At 44.6% G+C, this 21,083-nt stretch overlaps 1 protein-coding gene and 1 long non-coding RNA gene across 4 annotated transcripts in view; one reads left to right on the forward strand and one right to left on the reverse strand.

Moving 5' to 3' along the window:
• The window catches only part of LOC310697730, a 434,827-nt gene that overhangs the window by 312,566 nt on the left and 101,178 nt on the right, over positions 1-21,083 (forward strand). The gene's annotated exons all lie outside the window — the stretch shown is intronic.
• LOC310697669 (fragile X messenger ribonucleoprotein 1-like) overlaps positions 13,158-21,083 on the reverse strand; it is a 212,274-nt gene continuing 204,348 nt past the window's right edge. Inside the window, exons 13-15 of one of the 3 annotated variants that reach the window (XM_083484347.1) lie at positions 17,677-17,856; positions 16,974-17,053; positions 13,158-15,570 (exon numbers count right to left, since the gene is read on the reverse strand). In XM_083484347.1, coding sequence (XP_083340473.1) covers positions 15,409-15,570; positions 16,974-17,053; positions 17,677-17,856 — 422 coding nt within the window. In that variant the 3' untranslated portion in view covers positions 13,158-15,408. The remainder of the gene's footprint in view (positions 15,571-16,973; positions 17,054-17,676; positions 17,857-21,083) is intronic. The other 2 variants (XM_083484348.1, XM_083484349.1) reach the window with 2 other exon arrangements.

Raw genomic sequence — 21,083 nt, forward strand, 5'->3', positions numbered from 1 at the left:
TGGAGGCGGTTGGAGGATGGATGGCGGCTAACAGATTGAGATTGAATCCTGACAAGACAGAAGTACTGTTTTGGGGGCACAGGAGGCCGGCAGGTGTGGAGGATTCCCTGGTCCTGAAGGACCAGGTGTGCAGCCTGGGAGTCATTCTGGACTCACAGCTGTCCATGGAGGCACAGGTCAAATCCGTGTCCAGGGCAGCTGTGTACCAGCTCCATCTGGTACGCAGGCTGAGACCCTATCTACCTGCGGACTGTCTCGCCAGAGTGGTGCATGCTCTGGTTATCTCCCGCTTGGACTACTGCAATGTGCTCTACGTGGGGCTACCTTTGAAGGTGACCCGGAAACTACAACTAATCCAGAATGCGGCAGCTAGACTGGTGACTGGGAGCGGCCGCCGAGACCATATAACACCGGTCTTGAAAGACCTACATTGGCTCCCAATACGTTTCCGAGCACAATTCAAAGTGTTGGTGCTGACATTTAAAGCCCTAAATGGCCTCGGTCCAGTATATCTGAAGGAGCGTCTCCACCCCCATCATTCTACCCGGACACTGAGGTCCAGCACCGAGGGCCTTCTGGCGGTTCCCTCACTGCGAGAAGCCATGTTACAGGGAACCAGGCAGAGGGCCTTCTCGGTAGTGGCGCCCTCCCTGTGGAACGCCCTCCCACCAGATGTCAAAGAGAACAACAACTACCAGAAGACATCTGAAGGCAGCCCTGTTTAGGGAAGCTTTTAATGTTTGATGTATCACAGTATTTTAATATTCTTTTGGAAGCCGCCCAGAGTGGCTGGGGAAGCCCAGCCAGATGGGCGGGGTATAAATAATAAATTATTATTATTATTATTATTATTATTATTATTATTATTATTATCCTGGAGGGGAGCCAGGCTCTGACGGGGGTGATGAGGGGGAGGCCAGACCTTCACTCAGGAGGTCAAAAAGAAGCAACGAAGTGCTACCTGACCGATACAACGCTGATTTAACTCATGTGTATAAGGTAATTTGTGAACCCCAAAGCTACCAAGAAATGATATAGTTGCCACGAGAAACAGCTTTGCTCTGGGAAGGGGCAATGAAAGAAGAGATGCAAACTCTTCGGGAGCACAAGGTGTTCACATCCACTTCACTGCCCAAAGGTGAGAAGGCAGTGGGGTGTAGATGGGTATTCAAGTTAAAGCCTCTTGCTTCAGGCGGAGTTAAACACAAGGCACACCTGGTAGCAAAGGGTTTTCCCCAGAGGCCAGGTCTTGATTTTGACGAGGTATTTGCGCCTACTGCATGGAGTGACAGCATACACTTGCTCTTCACCATTACAGTGAAACACACGTACAAAGTCAATCATTTTGATATCCAAACTGCATATTTGAACGCAGATCTGAAGGAAGAGTTGTATATGTCGGAAGCACCAGGTTTTGAGACAGGCTCAGACAAAGTGTATTGGCTACACAAAGCTCTGTATGGCCTATGCCAATCTGCCTGCAATTGGAACAAATGTCTGGACGAAACTCTGGTATCTTTAGGGTTTAAACGCAGCATAGCTGACAACTGCATGTATGTGCGTGGGGCAGGAGACAAGCAGGAATTCTGTTTAGCTTTTGTTGATGATATTTAGCACATGGCCAAAGGGGACAATCAAATCAAAAGTTTTTCCACACAACTGGGCCAGAGGTTCAAGGTTCGAGATTTGGGTTGTGTACAAACCTATTTGGGCGTGGATGTGCGCAGGGCCGACGATGGCAGTTTTCTGCTGAGCCAGAAAACTAAGTTTGTGCAGCTGCTGGCAGGGTATGGCATGCAAAGGCGCAAGGCGCAAGGGGCTAGAAACAGAAGAAAGCCCAGTATTTGAGCACCCAGATCTGTACCAGTCAGCCATTGGCAGTTTGATATACATATCTCAATGGAGCAGACTGGACATCTGCTACACAGTTGGAATTTTGAGTAGGCTAGTGGCCAAACCCACTGTTTTGGCTTGGAAGGCCGTTAAAAGAGTTCTGAGATATCTAAAACAAACAGCTGATTTTTCCTTAAAATTGTCCTCAGCAGGCCAAGAAGTGCTGACATGTTACTTGGACAGTGATTGGGCTAATTTATCTGATAAAAAAATCAATAACCGGTTTGGTAATTATGTTTGGAGGATCCCTAGTGGGCTGGAAGTCCAGGAAGCAGGGCATTGTGAGTGTTTTTTCCACAGAAGCAGAATACGCTGCTCTAAGTGAGCTTTGCAGAGAACTGGTTTTCTATAGTTATTGATTGATTTGGGCATAAAATGTGAACTTCCCATTCAGGTGTTTATGGATAATCAAGCATGTATTACGTTGAGCAAAACTGACCAATTTAGGGGGAGGACAAAACACGTTGCGATCAAATATCAAAATGTAAAATGCAATGTCCAAAGGAATGTAATAATGCGTATATATTGTGAAAGTGCCCAGAACATAGCTGATGCTATGACCAAGCTTCTAACGTTTTTGAGGTGTAAAATGTTAGCTGAAAGCATGGGTTTAGACAACAAAATCTAATAACACACTCTGTATATGCTCAGGGACTAGCAGCTGTTCTGAGCAGGCTGTGAGGGGGTGTGAGATATACTTGGCAGTCTGCCCAGAGACAGTAGTCTGCCTAGAGACAGCCTGATTGGATGGTCAACAGTAGGTGTAAGTTAAGGATTGGTTTAGATCAGCCAATCAGTGTCATGCTGTAACAGAGCAGCTATATGTAGATATGCCTGCATTCTGTGATAGTGATGCTGTGGCTGCGGTGGTGGTTTGATGGTGGTGTGACGGTGTGTAATTATGTGTTTATTACTGCTTATAACAATAAACACAAGTTCAAGCATTCATACCATTTCCCTTCATTGTCCGGAAGACAACGTCCAGACTTCAATCGGCTTCCAACGACATTGTGCACTCTGCAAAGCTCACCGCAGAAGAAGCATGTGGGCGCGAGATTTATTAGCACACTTCATTTGCAATAAATCTCTCACAGTATATTGCCTGCCTTTCACCAGAAGGTCCGGCAATGCAAAAGACATTAAAAATAGTTTATAACAAATTAATTCACAACTAGAGTGGGTCCTTACACACACACACACACACACACACACACACACACACACACACACAGTGTGTGTGTGTGTGTGTGTGCGCGTGCGTGCGCGCGCGTGTGCATATGTAGTATGCAAGGAAAAATAGATATAAAAGGAAATATTTTTGGATGCCAAGATCCAAGTTTTAGGCAAGTACTCTTTGGTGAGAGAACCCCAGCAGAGATTTGAAATAATAAAATATGCAGCAAAGTAAAGCGTGGAAATACAAGCTGTTAGACCTTTAAAAATATGCCCTTGTGAATTCCTTCCAAAGTTTCCCTCTTCTGCAAGCACAGAAAAAGATGTTTGGTAAGTTAAAAATGGTTTACTTAATGGTTTACTTAAACTCTCCAAAGGTCAGATTAATATGCTTTTCCATACAACATTCAGAAAATGTTGCACAGGCAGTAAAACGTGGCTTAGTCAGAGGTCAGAGTTGTAGCTACATGGGGGGGGCTAGCCAGTTTTTTTTGCCCCGGGTGAAGCCTCCAGAGGGGTGCCTTTGACGCTCCCAGCCTCTCTCTGTGTGTATGCAAATGTGCGGGGAGTGTGTGTGTGCCAAACTGTGTTTTTGACCCAGGTGAAATAAAGTCTAGTTTTGCTTGTGGCTTGTAACACTGTTGAGCATCTCTGAAAGATGGAAGAAGGAACAAAGACTTACCTCTGTAAGAACAAAGACTTCCGATCTGTGAGCATTTAGAAAAGGGTGCTGTGATTACTAAGAACCAGCATGGGTTTCTGAAAAACAAGTCATGCCAGACCAATCTCATTTCTTTTTTTGATGGAATTACAAACTTGGTGGATGAGGGGAGTGCTGTGGACACAGTGTATCTTGACTTGAGTAAGGCTTTTGGCAAAGTCCCCCATGATACTGTCATACGTTGGAAGTTGAACGGAATCCATTCCCGAAGTCCATTCGACTTCCAAAATGTTCAAAAACCAAAGGTCCTGCAGCCAATCGGAAGCCATGGAAGCCCTGTCAGACATTCGGTTTCCAACGGGAACACTCACTTCCAGGTTTGCGGCATTTGGGAGCCGAAATGTCTGAGTACCAAGACGTTTGGGATCCAAGGTACGACTGTATTCTTGGCCAGGAAGCTGGTAAAAGGTGGGCTGAATGAGGTAACTGTTCGGTGAATTTCTAGCTGGTTGACTGACCGAACCCAAAGAGTGCTCATAAATGGTTCCTCATTGTCCTGGGGAAGAGTGACAAGTGGGGTGCCTCAGGGTTCTGTCCTAGGCCCATTGTTGCTCAACATCTTTATAAACAACTTGGATGAAGGAATTGAGGGGATGCTCATCAAATTTGCAGATGACACCAAACTGGGAAAGGTAGCTTAATGCCACAGAGGGCAGATTCAGAATTCAAAATGACCTTAACAGGTTGGAGAACTGGGCGCAAGAAAACAAAATGAATTTCAATAGGGACAAATGTAAGGTTCTGCACATAGGCAGGAAGAACCAGATGCACAAACATAGGATGGAAGACACCTGGCTTACTAGCAGTACATGCGAAAAGGATCTAGGGGTCTTGGTGGACCACAAGCTTAACGTGAGTCAACAGTGTGATGCAGCAGTAAAAAATATAATGCTCTTCTAGGCTGCCTCAACAGAAGTCAGAACGTGTGCAGAGGAGGGCAACTAAGATGATCAAGGGTCTAGAAGCCAAGCCTTATGAGGAATGGTTGTAGGAGCCGGGTATGTTTAGCCTGGAAAAGAGGAGAAAGAGGAGCTATGATAGCCATCTTCAAATATCTCAAGGGCTGTCATAAGGAAAATGAAGCAAGCTTGTTTTCTCCTGCTCTGGAGGATAGGACTCAAACCACAATGGCTTCAAATTACAAGAAAGGAGATTCTGACTAAACCTCAGGAAAAACATTCTGACAGTCAGAGATGTTCGACAGTGGAATAGTCTCCCCTAGGGAGGTTGTGGACTCTCGTCCTTGGAGGTTTTTAAGCAGAAGTTGGATGGCCATCTGTCATGGATGCTTCAGCTGAGATTCCGGCATTGCAGGGGGTTGGACTAGATGATCCTTGGAGTCCCTTCCAACTCTACAATTCTATGATTCTATGACTTGATTGTCTAGTTCCTCCCAATGTCAGCTAAGCTTGGCTGGACAGCTTACTGTATGGCCTTAACCCCTCCATGCATTAATTAGACTTAAGCACATTGGTTATATGAAACTGGTTATCCCACAAGTTGTAGCCCAGGAAAATCTGGAGGGCCAAAGGTTCCTCACACCTGAACTAGTAGTCAGTCTAAACAATCCCATGAAATCCTTTATTGGACCAACAGTAAGAACAGAGTTTCCCCCTAAAAACGCCCTAGTAATTTTTGGTTAAAGCCAATGGGAAAGACAGGTCCTGTCCTTAATTAACTTCCAGCATATACAGAAGTATTTTACTTGAAGCTTGATTTCAGAGTTTTAACTCAGTTTTATTTTTTCTACTGTAACTTTGCAAACCACTTAAGACTATTGTAGTTAAGTAGCATATAGTTTAAATAATAAATTATGTGGTAGAAAATGTAAAAACTGAATCATTTTGTGGAAGACATTTACTGGGCATCTAAATATGAGTATTTCAAGGTCACGCTCCCACATTAGGTGAGTGGTGTTCAGGTATTTTACTAGCATAGTAAACAACCTTGTTTAAGGAAATAAGTCAACATTTTCTCTTCATTCTTCCTGTCTTTTATACAACAATAATGTGAGAAATAATCATTTTGATATTGTATTTCAAGTTATTGAGGCTATCTTATACTGCATTCGAATTTTGTGGTAATTCACAAATATTTTTCAGTCTTCAAAAAACCCTTAATTTTTTTCAAAATAATTGTAATTCATTAAGACAATATATGAAGTTACTAGTAAGGAAGTGAACCCAAACATCAGACATTTGCTACACTTTAAACCTTTGTAATGCCACTCCCAACATCCGGAGGGGGGGGGTTGCGGGCTCACACCCCATTCACACCCTCACGGGGCTGGCTGCAGCCCCGTGGGACCTAGGGAATCCCGGGATCATTAGTATTCATCATTCACCGCGCCAGCCAATCGGCTGGCGGCGGTGGCGGGACTTGTAAGGGGCATTTAAGGTTGGGGCAGCCCATGCTCGCCCCTTTCTTTTCTTTCAGCAGCTGCAGTTTTGGTCTCCGTTTTACGAGCTGGTTATTTTATATTTTGCGGCCGCGTGTTCTTTTCTTCAGCTTTAGGATTCTTTCCTTCGCAGCGTTCCAAAACCATTTGATCTTCGCGCTCCCCTCGGTGCGCCTGCCGTTCCAGCCGCGGGATCCTTTGTGTGCTGCCTCCCTCTCAGCTAGTTTTTTCTTTGCGTCTCTTTTATTCCGGACGGGCAAAGGTATCAGGGACCTACTCCGGCTCCAGCACTGCCATCCCTGAGGAGCCGCAGCGGACCTTCGGCTTCAGAGCGGACACCGCGTTTCTTCGCCTCTTTGCCTAGGCCCCGCTTGGGATCCGGAGGCCACGGTCGTGAGCTGCGGCAGTGCTCACGGGAGGTTTCCTGCATCGGTGGGGTGGGGTGCTCACCCAGAGCTAAATTGTGGGGGGTTCGCAGGCGCAGGGGACCGGGGGTTGGTGCTTAAGTTGACACCGGCGCGCGTCTGGGAGCGGGCGGCAGAACGTTCTTATTGTTTCCAGGATTAAAGAAGGATAATTGCGGAGTTTTTTGGTGGGGGTTAAGACGACGCCGGTGGCTTTTTGCGGATACAGCGCAGCAGTTTCCCGCTTTAAGAGAAGCGCCAAGGAACCATTGTCATTTGCTAAGAGTCAGGTCTCTGGCTGGGCTCCCGTTTCCCTAACTTTTACAGCTAAATTCGGCACAATCTCAGTCGGCAGGTAATTTAATTGAGGCGTGCGCGGTTGCCCAGGTAACAGGAAGAGGCGGGCGCCATTTTGTGTGGACCACGTGGTCCCGGGAGTAGCCATTTTGGGTGCAAGCTACCGGCAGCTGTCTGCAAGCTACCGGCAGCTGCCTGGCAGCTATAAAGGAGCTACTGTATCATTGCGGGCAAGGGCTCTCTTTTTCTCTTGAAAAGATTACTTTCCGGAACAGTTGCTTGCAGTTTCCAGCATTTCTGATCTGTTTAGGTGGATTAATTCTTTCAAGTGAGGCCAGCATCTCTGACCGTATCATTTATCTTTAATTTGCTGTGCTGCCGTGATTCATTTAATCCTTTTTTGTGTGCTGCCTTATACATTAATATTTCATTGCTCTGCCTGCTTTAATAATTCATTCAAGATTGCCGCAGGAAGGGCTGTCTTTGTGTTTTAAATAACTCATTGGTTTTGCTTAAAAGTCTTTGAATAATTCATTAGTAGTTCTTAGTCGAATTTCTTGAGTGAAAGACACTGCTTGGTTTTAAGTGGCTTGCTTTGCAACTGCATTACTTTACCCTAAGCTGCCGGTTATTTTCATTCCAGTCTACTTTAGAGGAGACTGCTTTGCAGATAAATATTTGATTCATTTACTTTAGTTCGCTGCTGGATATAAATAATTAAATCTGATTATCGTGTCAAACAATTCATTTTCTGGCCAAGCAACTGAGATATTTACTTGGTAACTCTTGGCACAATTTAAACGGAAAATTTTATTACCAGGTTGGTGAGGCCTTGCGCTTCAGCTGCAGTGCTATTCTTTGAGTCCTTTTGATTGGGATACATATCAACCTTAACAACTGCTTAATAATCGCAGCAGTAGCTTTAAGTGAATTTAAAATAAATATTTAAGTAAATATAGATATATAAATAAATAAATAGTAAATAAATAAATAATAAATAAAATAATAAAATAATAAAATAAAATTTTTATAATAATTAGAATAATAAAAAGAAATATAGATATAGATATATAAATAAATAAATAATATAAATAATAATAACTAAATAGGCAGTTATACATACATACATAAGTGAGTGGCTGTTCAAAAAGCACCGACTCCATGGCAAACAGGGTCAATCCCCAGTCATCCCAGACGGGTGGTGCGCTAGTACCCGTCGCACCCTGTAACCCGCAAGCCTTAGCTCAATTCTTTCCGGCGATTCAAACATTTTACGCGCAATGCAGGCCTCCTGTGGTCCCTGCTTCCGCCATAGTGGAGGTTTCACAAGATTGCATCCCCGACACCCGCCTCAGCCAACAGGGCCAGGCTGGCCCCTCTTCAGCTGTGACTAGCACATCACATCAAGGCATGGGGCTTCCCAGTCGCCCCCAAACACGTTTACAAACCGAACGGGCACAGAAGGCCAAGTCTAGTGCGCAGAAGGCCAAGGCCAGTGCACAGAAATCCAAGGCTGGCTCACGGAAGTCTAAACAACCTAGTGCCGCCCCATCTAATACAACCCGGGAGGTAATTGGCATCCCTAGTGTTTTCCAGGATCCTCCAGCTCACCACAGTCCGTTGGAGGGGTCATCTTCAGATGAGGAGTTACCCCCGCAGCAGGCAGTGTCAACTCCCAATGACCCAGCCCCACAAGACAGCAGCACCCGCGGAGGGAAGCGGAAAGCCAAGAAGCAGCACGTGTCTAAGAAGAGCAGGAGGGACAACTTCGATTCAGAGGGTGAGACAGGTACCTCTTCTTCTGAGGATGATAGTGATGCTCCCATGGAAATGTACTGGGGGGAGGGCGAAGAGACTGGTGTTCCCTTGTGGATTCATGAGAGGAGGGCCAATTCTCACCGGAAAACCTTTAACGGTACTCTTGAATGGAAAGATGGGACGTTAGTGGAAGATGTTTAAGTTTCAACGCACTTGTCTACTGATTTTATCTTGGGTAATCACCTTTCTAAGAGAAAAAGGGATAAGATATTGAACGGGGATTTCATAGGTATGTTCACGTTGCTACCGCCGGCACAAATAAAGGGAAAAGGGGAGAAAAAGCGGCATTTTGGTAAGAAAAGATATAGATCCCCTCGGGCGGCGTGTACATTCGAGAACTGGCTCAACGGCTACCAGGTATTCATGGGGATAGTGTTAGGATGTTATCCAAAACGTGGGTTGCACCTTGCATCTTATCTGGCGCACGTGAGAAGGGCTCAGGAATTAGCGGGAGATGAGGCTGCCATCTCGTACGACGAGGATTTTCGTAGGAATGCCTCGCTGTTGTCCTCCACGCGCTGGGATCAGAGGGACAATAACTACTGGATGGAGCACGTGGGGCCTTACATCGAAAAGAAAACACACGACCAAGCAAAATCTGGTAAGGTGGACACAAAATGGCGTAAGCACTGCTGGGATTTCAATAAAGGGGCCTGCCAGCGCACCTCTTGTAAGTACTTGCACGAATGAGATAAGTGTTTAGGTAGCCACCCGGCTATCAACTGCTACAAGAGCAAGCAGCAGCCCTTTCGGGGGAGCAGGGGTCACCTCCACCAGGGAAACCAGGGTGCCCCCTCAGGTGTGTCAGGACCCGTCCACGGGGCAGCAGGAAATCGCTACTAATTTGTCTCTCGACCTAGCTCACTCCCCGATTAAGCTCCAACCCCTAAGAACGCTGTTAAATCTATATCCTAATAGGTAAGCCGCCCTTCTCCTATGGGATGGGTTTTCCCAAGGGTTCAGAATTCCAGTTGCTTTCACCCCCAATTCCAGTTGCCCCCCCCCCCAATCAGAAGTCAGTTTTGGAGAGACCAGACATAGCGATGAAAAAGATTCAGAAGGAAATTTTGGCCGGTAGGGTGGATGGTCCATTTGCAGAACCTCCCATTGATCAGCTGCATATTTCACCGCTCGGCATTGTCCCCAAAAAGGCCCCTGGGGAATTCAGGATGATACATAACCTTTCTTACCCAAAGGGGGCTTCAGTTAACGATGCTATTCCCCAGGAGCTGTGCACGGTGAAATATGCATCCTTTGATCAAGCTGTAAAACTGGTTCAGGGTTTCAGCAGGGGTGCTTTTCTGGCCAAATGCGACATCGAATCCGCATTTCGCCTCCTCCCGGTCCACCCTGAAGACTATCGTTGGTTAGGCTTTAAATTCCAGGGAGCTTATTTCATTGATAAAGCAATGCCAATGGGGTGTTCAATTGACTGCGCTGCTTTCGAGACTTTCAGCACCTTCCTGGAATGGGCACTGAAATTTAAATCTGGTTCTGAAGGGATGGGGCATTACTTGGATGATTTTATTTTGGTAGCAAGTAATGCTAATGACTGTACGGCCTTGCTGCAGGCCTTCGTGTCCATGGCGGAAGAGCTGGGGGTCCCTTTAGCGAATGAAAAGACTGAGGGACCAGTCACTACGATGACTTACCTGGGCATTGAGCTCGACACTATTGCCCAAACATCTCGCCTTCCTGCCGAGAAACTGGTCGCCCTTAAGGAGCTCATTTCACAGCTATTACCCTTAAAAAAGGTTACCCTCAAGCAAATTCAATCACTCTTGGGCCACCTTAACTTCGCGTGCCGAGTGGTTTCACCCGGTCGCCCCTTCTGTGGACGGCTGGCAAAGTTGTCAGCAGGTTTACGGTCGCCACATCATAGGGTGCGCCTCTCGAAGGCAGTAAAGTCGGATCTCCAGGTCTGGCTGCAATTCTTAGATGGCTATAACGGAATTTCACTTTGGCAAGATAGCATGGCCCTTCAATCCGACTTCCAGGTCCATTCAGACGCAGCAGGTTCTCTGGGGTTTGGTGTCTACTTCAGAGGTCAGTGGTGCACACAGCGATGGCCCTCGTCATGGCAGGGCAAACCCATACTACGCAACTTAACATTCTTAGAATTCTTCCCTATCGTAGTCGCAATTCATCTATGGGCCGAGCAATTTAAAGACCGCAGGGTCTGCTTTTGGACAGACAACCAGGCAGTGGTGTCTGTCTTAAATAAGCAATCTTCCCGTTCGCCTAGAGTAGCGTCGCTTTTACAGTATTTTGTCCTATCTTGCCTTCGGCTAAACTTATATGCCTCTGCCAAATTCGTACCAGGTATTGATAACAACATTGCGGATGCTCTGTCTCGTTTCCAGACGGATCGCTTTCGCTTATTGGCGCCGGATGCGCAGCAGCTGCCGCAGCCGTTTCCAGAGCACCTCTGGAGTATTAGCAACGAGAAGCGATAAAGGGAGTATGTCATCAGTCGCACCCTCAACACTAAGATCCTATAACAAGGCGTGGTTAGATTTCACATCATTTCGCCAGAAGAAAGGGCTTTTAAAACCAGGCAGGCCCCCGACTAAGTCGGAGGTTATAGAATACCTTGTGCGCCTTCGCGACCTAGGGCGGGCCCCCCAAACCCTAAATATTTATTCCACAGCAATATCGTTCTTCTCCAAAGCTCTGTTCTCAGTCGACCCCTGTGCACACTTCGTGGTGCGGAAGATGCTGGAGGGCTGGCGTAGGTCTCGGCCTCCTAGCTCTGACAGCAGAAGACCCATAACTTACGACATACTCATGCAAATACGTAAGAAGCTCAGGGTCATTTGTTGGTCCAGGTATGAGGCCAGGTTATTTTCCACAGCCTTTTCATTCGCATTCTTTGGCGCCTTGCGCATAGGCGAGGTGGTCTGTGAGGACCAACCAGTTAAAAATAACGGGGCTCCTCTTGGAGGACGTGACTTTGTTTAGCTCCGAAGTAATCCTAAAAATTCGCAGTTCAAAGACTGATCAGCTTGGTAGAGGGGCCCTAATCCGCCTACAGGCTACTCAGAAGGCCGGCCCTTGCCCAGTAAAGGATGCAAGAAAGTTCCTGTGTTTAAGACCTAAAGCCTGTGGCCCTTTCTTCATACACGCAGATGGCTCTCGCCTGTCAAAGCATCAGTTTACGAGGGTTATGCGCAAGGCAATCGCTGCCATTGGGCTCCCATCTGAGGAGTACGCCGCACATTCCTTCCGCATCGGGGCTGCGACCACCACCGTGCACATGGGTTTACCGGCGGAGAGGATAATGGACATGGGGCGGTGGAAGTCGAACGCTTACAGGGGATACATCCGGAAGGCATGCTAACATTCCTTCCTCCATCGGCCTCACTGACCTGGTTCTCTTGCTCTCTTTTATTTTCAGGTGTCGGGACGGTGCGTCTGTGGATCATCGGCCACAGCATTGTCCACTGGGCAAGAGTGTGTGCGGTTGCCAGGGGCTGGTGCGAGTTGCAGCTTCCAAACAATGTTGAAGTTTCCTGGATCACGCGTCGTGGAATGCGCTGGGAAGAATTCTTCCCAGCAGTTATAAAAAGAATTGCTGTTGAAGGCCCACCAGAGGCGGTGGTCATCCAACTGGGCAAGAACGACCTAGCTTACAGAAAGGGGGTGGACTTAATGTGGCATATTCTTAATGATCTGGGGGAGTTGCGGGCCTCCTATCCGAACCTAACGATTATCTGGTCATCTCTGCTTGAGAGGCGCGTGTGGAGGGATTCCAAAAACCCGGTGGCTGTAAATAGAGCCAGGAGGATCCTGGACCGCTCGGTGGCGCATAGAGTGGCCGCGATGGGTGGGTGGGTCATTGAGCAGCCAGGCATCCATTTTAGCGAGGAGGCCCTCTACCGCGGGGATGGCGTGCACCTTTCCGATGCTGGTAATGATATTTGGCTTGCTGACATTTTCCAGGGGATCAGGGATTGGTTACAGGTTTGAGGGTATTGGCAGCGAGCCTGGCTTGTGTGGCGGTTAGGCATTGGCAGGGGTATTATTATGCAAATGAGATGGGGGGAGGAACGCCATCACCTCCCCCAAATGTTGAAGGGTAGTTTGTTAAAGGACTCCGGGGGGCATCGCCTCATCCGAAACCTATGGAGGCTAGGGCCTAAAGCGCGCTCCCGAGCGATAACCCCTCGGGGAGCGCCTAGGGATGTGCATCTCGGGGGCTCCCCCTGTTGGTGCTTAACCCTTCCCGGTTATACCGGTTAGTCTGATAGGGCCAATGCCTAAAGCCAATACCGCTCTTACCTGTAATCAATAAAGTTGTGGCCATTTTTCGCCCATTAACCTAAATTCTGGTCCTGTGTCTTTATTTATTCCATTCAGTGGGAGGGGGCGGGAATAGCCACGCAACACACAATTTTCAAAATGAGTCTTTCAATTTGGTTTACATTTTTTTAAAAAAAATTATGAGTACTTAAAAACAGTGGATTTTTTACTTTGAAAGGGATTCACATTTAAAGAGCAAAAATGTCATTTGAAAATTTGATTAACCTATTACAGTTTTAGTAAGTCAAATCTAGTTAGCAACTTACAAAAGCCAACCTTGAATGTAAAATTAGTGCATATAATAGCTAAAGATGTACAATTTAACCAGTAACGACACATTTTCAGGCAAATTCTTTAAACTGAAAATGTTTCAGCTTTCACACATCTGGAGTAAACAGTATTTCCAATTTAACACAAAAATAAAATAGTTTCAAAGTTGATTTTGAAAGTAATCACTTATAAAGACTGCATCAACATCCATTAGTAGAGGAGGACCAAACTTTATTGAAACAGCTTGCATATAAAATATATTGCACTATAAAGCAAACAAATGTCAACAGAAAATATAATTTGTTGTAGTGAATATGTACAGATAATAATGCCCAAGAGCAATGACATAACTAGGTCATTCTTCCTTGGTTCATTACAGTATTTTAAACCAAACACCTTATAGATATGTGGAAGGTACCAAATTCAGTTTTCAAATACTATACATTCCCTCAAAAATAAATAACTAGAAATCAACGTTTAATGTTTGGCAATATTTAAGACATTTTTAAAATAGTTGTTAAGTTGTATGCAGGTTGCACCATTTTTAAATACTTGTTTGTATGCAAGGAAAAATTTTAAAAGCAGAGAAACAATAATGCACAACACAGAGACAGTAGCAAGGTTTGTACAAATCTGTACATAATCAGCAACACGCCTACTGCAGTAATTTTAATAAAGATAGAATAGCTTAAAATGAAGATCCATTCCCCCCCCAAAAAAAGAAGGTCCTGTTATACTGCTTTTTTGCAAGTAAACATCATTTAAGATCAGAAACAGAAAGCATCTCCCAACCCCCTATTATGGGCAACTAAACTTAATGCCAGTTTCAGTCACATGTTTTGAATCTACTTGTATACAAGACCTTGTAAGACTGTTCTGTTTCCAAGGCTGTTAAGCTATGCTATCCCTGAATTTTCCCAAGTTTCACATACAGCAATAAACTTCCTCTATAGTCTGAGATAGATTCCAAATTTCAACTATACCAAAAACTGTAGGGGAACTGAAAAGAAAGCTATTCTTTAAATGGGTCCTCTGGCCAAACAGCAGACACACACTACTAGATTATGAACAAGCTGCAATTCGTTTCCTCGGTAAATATGAATTAGAATCATAGAAATGGAGAGTTGGAAGGGATCCTGAGGATCATCTAGTCCAACCCCCTGCAGTCCCAGAATATGAAGTCATCCCATATGGAGATCAAACCTTGGTGTTATCAGCACCACACTCAAACCCACTGAGCTATCCAGAAATTGTTTTTGTTTGTCACAAATGGGAATGTCTTTAAAAAACTTATCCTGTCTTGTCTAAAAAGAAAACAAAAACGAAACATACAATTTCAGTAACATAAACTGCCAGTATCTTCAGTGCAAAATAAATTTCTTATTCTTATAAACTGCCTTACTTGATGTTTATGCAAGGAAAACATTATTGAAAGCCTGCATTCTTCTATTAAAGTACTAATTGTTGGAGAAATTTTGCTACATATATTGTACATTTAGTGTTTCCAACTCATCTTCCCTGATTTCTGCATCCAAATACAGTACTCCTACCTGGCAAGATATAAAAAAGGCACAGTTCATAGAACTTTTTGCTATGAAAATGACAATTTAGTTATATTACATGTATATTGAGGTTCACTGAAATATTGACAAAGTGAATCAAAATGTGAACTGACACAAGACATAAAACATAACTTTTTAATGTTTAAAATTAGGAACTTTTAATGGATTGAAAACAGAAGCCCAATTTGATTACCACAAACACTATTTATTCTGAAATTTGAAATTTAGCAGTGATTAACTAGATGCGTTAAAATGGTACAGCTGAACAGAAATACTATTGCAGAGTTCAGTATTTTTAAAACAAGCAAAAGGATTCTTTCATCATTTGAAATGCAATATGTAATTGAAAGCATTTTTTCAGAAGTTCAAGGTATTTTTTAATGCAAGTATAACATTTTATTTTGGGGGAACTGTATGCTGATGTTTAAAAAGGCAAAAAGATTTTTTTAATATTCATTTCATGCCTGTGCCATCCTGCTTACTATTTGTCTTTGGCCTACTAAGTTTCTCTAACGTGGAATAAGTTTTACTCAAACAGTGTAGGAAATATGACTACTCCAATTATCAATTTTACGGTACTCCATTCACCAACAGTTGCTGACCATCCCCACTGTCTGACTTCTCTTTCTTCTGGTTACGATCTTTACCTGTGCGCAACCGGCTACCTTCACTGGACGTATTCTGTGCTGTTTTAGTGTGGACACTCCTTTCACTATTGCAGTCAATTTTAATCTGAAACAAATATGGTTATATAAAGCATAATCATTTGATAATTTAAAAAGGGACACGTATGAAGAGCTGTTGGAGGGCATTTCTTAGAAAAAAAGTTATTCCCCTGCCTTCTGCAAATGAAATATACAGTCAAACCTTGTTCCGCGTCCGCCTCTGCTTGCATCCGATTCTGCGAACGTCTGCGGCAAACCTGGAAGTACTGGAATGGGTTACTTCCAGGTTTGCTGCTCACACATAAGTGCTAAATCGTGCTATGCGCAGAAGCGCTAAATCGCGCTATGCACAGAAGCACTAAATCGCACCACATGTGTGCAGACGCAGCGCTTCGACGTGCATCATTTTCGGGTTGTGGCGGGGCCTCCGGAATGGAGCCTTGCCGTAACCCAAGGTTCCACTGTATTCTAGAAGTGTACAGTTAAGAAGAATCCAAGTGAAGTACTTTTAACAGTGTTAAGGTATGAAGGCTTGTATAAAGATCAGCATTTTCTGCAACATTTAATTCAACATTATATATCCTAGCTATTAGTTATTTTGCAGAATTCATTTTCTAGACAAATCCAACAAAACTTACCTTTCAAACAAGATGCAAGCTTATTTTTTACATGTAAGCATTTAGTAGTAAAACTTGAACAGTGTTTGTTTCTTTTGAAATAAGATTAATTAAATGCATTTCAGAGTTTTTATGATGTCAGCTGGTCTAAAGTATTACTCTCCTTAACCCTTTGGAAATGATGCATCTTAAAAACTGAAGTACAGTCAAACCTCGTTCTGCGTCCGCCTCCACTTGCGTCCGCTTCAGCGAACCTCCACGGCAAACCCAGAAGTACCAGAACAGGTTACTTCCGCGTTCGCCACTCGCACATGCGCAGAAGCGCTAAATTGCGCTGCACGCGCACAGACGCGGCACTTCGACTTGTGCCATTTTTGGGTTGTGGCAGGCCCTCCGGAACGGATCCCCGTCGTAACCCGAGGTTCCACTGTAAAATAATTTGGGGTGGTATCCAATGGTGTCTGTTCACTGATGGAAAGTAGTCACCAATAGAAGGGAGGCAGGCTGCAATTTTAGGTGATTCCCACCATTCCTGGCTCCAGCTCAAGATGTCCCCTTTACCCATGTACATTTAGGGGTAACAGGGGACTGAAGAGGAAATTGCCAAAAAAATGTTCCACGCTGTCCATTCTGCTGATTGATTTATTCAGTCAGTGGACAAAGACCACTGGTTAACATACTATGCTGTTAATGAAGCAACTTTCAATGGCTGGTTTAAACACAGTAGCTGGGGGGGGGGGTGTCAAACTCTTGTGCAGACAAGGATGAGTATGCATGACTTCATCACTCCATGACTGCCAAGAGCAACTCCATGAATGCAGATGCTGATAGTACAGAGAGCATTTTCTTTTACCTGAAGTGACCCATCCATTGTTCTCCCTTTAGTATCTCTTGAATTATGTTGACGGTTATCTGTCCGTGACTGTTCATTTCCTGCACATCAAAATTGGATTTTAGAAAGGTCTTCCATGTTATTGCTTTGTTTTTTGTATATTTCCTTTTAAAACAATAAACTGCACTGAGTACACTGGTAGAAAACTTATATACAAATGCAGATAATGGAATTTCTTACATTTCTAGTCAAAAACCAATGTTGACACATTAGGACAGACAAAAATCACAGAAAAGTTTAGGAAAAGGGGTGGGAGGCACACCCACCTAGGCTATGGTCCTATAGCAAACCTGGCTTGATAAATCCTAGGCTGTGCAATTTTCAGGATATATATTGTGTAGGAAGCAACCAGGTTGGATTTAGTGGCTTCCTTGTGAGCGGACAACTCTCGCTACTGCTTTGTCTTTCTTCTCTGTATTCTCCTGCTTCTGGAAATGCCAGTTGCTACTTTGGCTCTATCATTCCTCAGTTCGCATGAAGTATAGTTCTGGTGTGATTTGGTTTTGCTCTTATTCAGTTTAAAGAGTTTCTTTCTTACATTTTTTTTTTTTTTTTTTTTTTTGCAAATCTATAGACTTCATTCTTTCATTTCAGACATATACCTGCTGCACAGGGCTTGAGTAAGAGTCCTAATAGCTCATCAGCACCATCATCATATACTCACCTTTGAAACATCCCCAACCTCTTCCTCCTTGACCACGTGCACCTCCACCACGCCTTCGCCCATTTCCTCTGCGAAGGTAGCTGTCGCGCTCTTCTTCTGCTGGAGCTAATGACCAGTCACTAAGCTCATCTCTGTGATCAGACTCTGTTTCAGAAGCATTGGATGCTTCAGAGTTAGCTCCTAACAAGAGTTTAAATAAACCAAGACATACCATAGTCTACTTTCATGATATTTTAGTGAAAAAAACCAACTAAAAAACCACCAGTTAAAACTAGTCTCTCTCTAAGGAAAGAATTTATGATTGCTGCTGTAGTATTTTGCAGTGAGGACAATGTAAAAGTTCTAGTCTGGATTAATTTAACCAGTTTATCCATTTCAGAAAAGGGATCTCAGCTCTATTCACTAGTGTCAAAAATTGGAATGAATTAATTCTATGAGGGGTTTTTTTTATAAAAAAACCACAACTGTTTTGAGATAGGTGCAGTAAAGGTCCTGATTACATGTTACATGCATGGTGGCTGTTCCACACAATGACAACATAAAGAATGTGCACTGGACCTACTGTGAAGGTTCATTTTCTGCAAGGAATGGTGGGCTCCTCAGATGAGTTGTCCTTCCAACTCACTCTACTAGGTAGGAATATGCAAATTAGAGCTGTTCTTACCTTGCAGTGGGAGGGTGACCTCTCCAGTTGAAGGTATCCATGCTCAAGTAAAGAACCTACACACAAACCTTTAAAAATGAGTGTTCCAAACTGAAGGCACTCTCAGAAACATCACTTTGCAGCATACAGCAGAGATCAAATGGTCAAAAAGTAACTGTCTCAAAGAACAGAATAGAGAAAACTCCCCAAATGAACCACCTATACCCGGTTAGAGAGAGAACAACCAAGAAAAGAAAACAAGGGTGGGAGGAAGCCCTCAGCACAGATCAAACTCAAATCTTCTAGGGCAAGTAGGATCCCCTCCATTCCCTGCATAAAATGAACCTTCATGGTAGGTCCAATGTCACACTTTCTTCCAGAGAAGAGGGGATCCTTGGATGACAAAGATTACCTGATGATGGTGGCAGCTGAGGGGGGGTGGGGTGGGCCTGCCTCCTTACTGGGAAACTACCTATTGTAATACCCTCCTGCCGAAGGATGGTTTGGCAGAATTGTAAACATCCAGCTTACAATGTTTAACAAGGGTTGAAGCTGTCAACCAAGCCATGACAGCAGCAGAATAGCAGACCCAGACATTTCGTAACATTTGGTGATGCATCCAACAAAACAGAAGAGCTGACGATACCTTCTTCCCCATTGTTTGAGGCTGAAAATAAACAAACAGAGTCAGATGACAGGAAGGACTCTGTTCTCTTTAGGTAAATCCCTATGGAGATCCAGCGAATGCCATTCACGCTCAGAAGGAAGGATGGAAGGAAGGCAGAATAATGTCCTGATTTCTGTGGATTTCCTCCAAGAAATCTATCCCAGCAGCAGAATGCCAGGTCAGATAGACCCTACATGAGCTGCTATGTATGAAACTACAGAAAGCCATCTTGGAAGACAACACTACAGAAATTAACATTTTGAGACAGCGACAGCCTTTCATCTGTCAGACTGTTACATAAAGAATGACCAGCTGCAGGTGCACAGCTGAGCTTTGCAATGGCAGATCCTCCTGGACTGGAAGAATCCACAGGTTTCGCACAGAAAGAATGATTAGACCCCCAAACTGTGGTCTCCCCAGTCCTAATGGGGCCACAAAGACCACTTAAGCCTACAGTTGCTGAATCTCCTGGATCACAAGAGGAATCAGAGTAAAAAGAGGGAAAGCTAATAGCGAGCCCCAAAGCCACGATACAATACAAAATCTATTCGCTGCAGAGACATGGAAAGCACAAGATGAATGACAAAAACTGTGCAATGACTAGGTGTGGGGCGAGGTCTTCCACTGGCCAACTGAATGAGGAGCAGTGGGAGGTTCACATAGGCCCTTACCAACGGCTGCCCTGAACATCCAACCAACTACACCCAAAGGTAAATGGTCCAGAAGTCTAGGTTGTTGTCCCCTAGTTGAGATGAGCATGCCAACTCAGACTGGCATCAGTAGACAGGATCAATCTCTGCATCTCCAGAGTTATTACCTTCAATAACTGGGGAATAATTCCTGCCACTGTAGCTCCCTCTTCACTGGATCTGGAATAGTTACCTGAATTCTCATCAACCAGGGGAAGAAATATTGGAATGGAAGCAGAAGCTGCTGAAGGGACTGAGGGAGAAAACCACCACCAGAGCAAGTCATGGCATGACACCATCATGTCCTGTAGCTAGGCCCAGAACGTGAGATGAACATAAGCTGATGATATCACCTGAGGTACCAGCTTGAATTCTCCAACCAGAGGAGAAAGAACGTGCCTAATGGGCAGTGTCAATCTCGGTAACAATACTCAAAAATGTTTTGACATCTGTGAAAAAAGCTTCCCCTGTAACATGAAGCTTTTCACACCTTTGTGCCCTGGGTAGAACTTGTCTCAACCTAAGAGCCTGTGCAGTGCCTGCCATCATGTCAGGCTGCCAGAATAGGCTTGATGCTGTAAATCAGAAGTCGGCACGAGACTTGTAGGCAATTAACTTTTATTGCTTCACACCCAGAGAGCCAGGACACAAGTCTCTCTCAGCAGTCTTCCACTGTGACTCAGCTCTACTTAATCAATTTGCTCTTTTTTCTACCCTCTGTTCTTGAGCTGAGAAAGGGGAAAAGAACCAGGAAGAGGACTGTCTTGCCAAGCAGGAGACACAGCCTCTGCACTCTCCCTATCAGAGTCTGTGCCTACATTGAGCCTCTCCCCTTCACCCCCACTCTCTGGCTCTAATGTTTCCCTGCTGGTTTCACCTATGGATGGTTCCTCCCTGTCCCACCAGTCTGAACCAGGTTCAAAATCTCCTTCCAGTGTCACCCTCAGGCATCTCCTGTGCAACTGGCTGCCACCACTCTTCCTCATCCACCCAGTCCCTGACACATCACCCCCCTTGAACTGTAGTTCAAAGGGACATAATGGACTACAGGGAGACTCAAAGATTTCTCTTTCCTCTTAAGTAATAAAGAAAAAAAATTATTATATTTGATTCTATTAGATACCTTTTCATAACTTTCCACACAGACTATCTGTCAAAGAAAAGAATACAGTGGTACCTCGGGTTACAGGTGCTTCAGGTTACAAACACTTTGGGTTACAGACTCCGCTAACCTGGAAGTAGAGCCTCGGATTAAGAACTTTGCTTCAGGATGAGAGCAGAGATCGCGCAGCAGTGGGAGGCCCCCATTAGCTAAAGTGGTACCTCAGGTTAAGAATAGTTTCAGGTTAAGAACGGACCTTCGGAACAAATTAAGTTCTTAACCTGAGGTACCACTGTAAAGAAAAAA

This window comes from Podarcis liolepis (genome assembly GCF_965112155.1).
Source record: "Podarcis liolepis genome assembly, chromosome: W".
Lineage (NCBI taxonomy): Eukaryota > Metazoa > Chordata > Lepidosauria > Squamata > Lacertidae > Podarcis > Podarcis liolepis.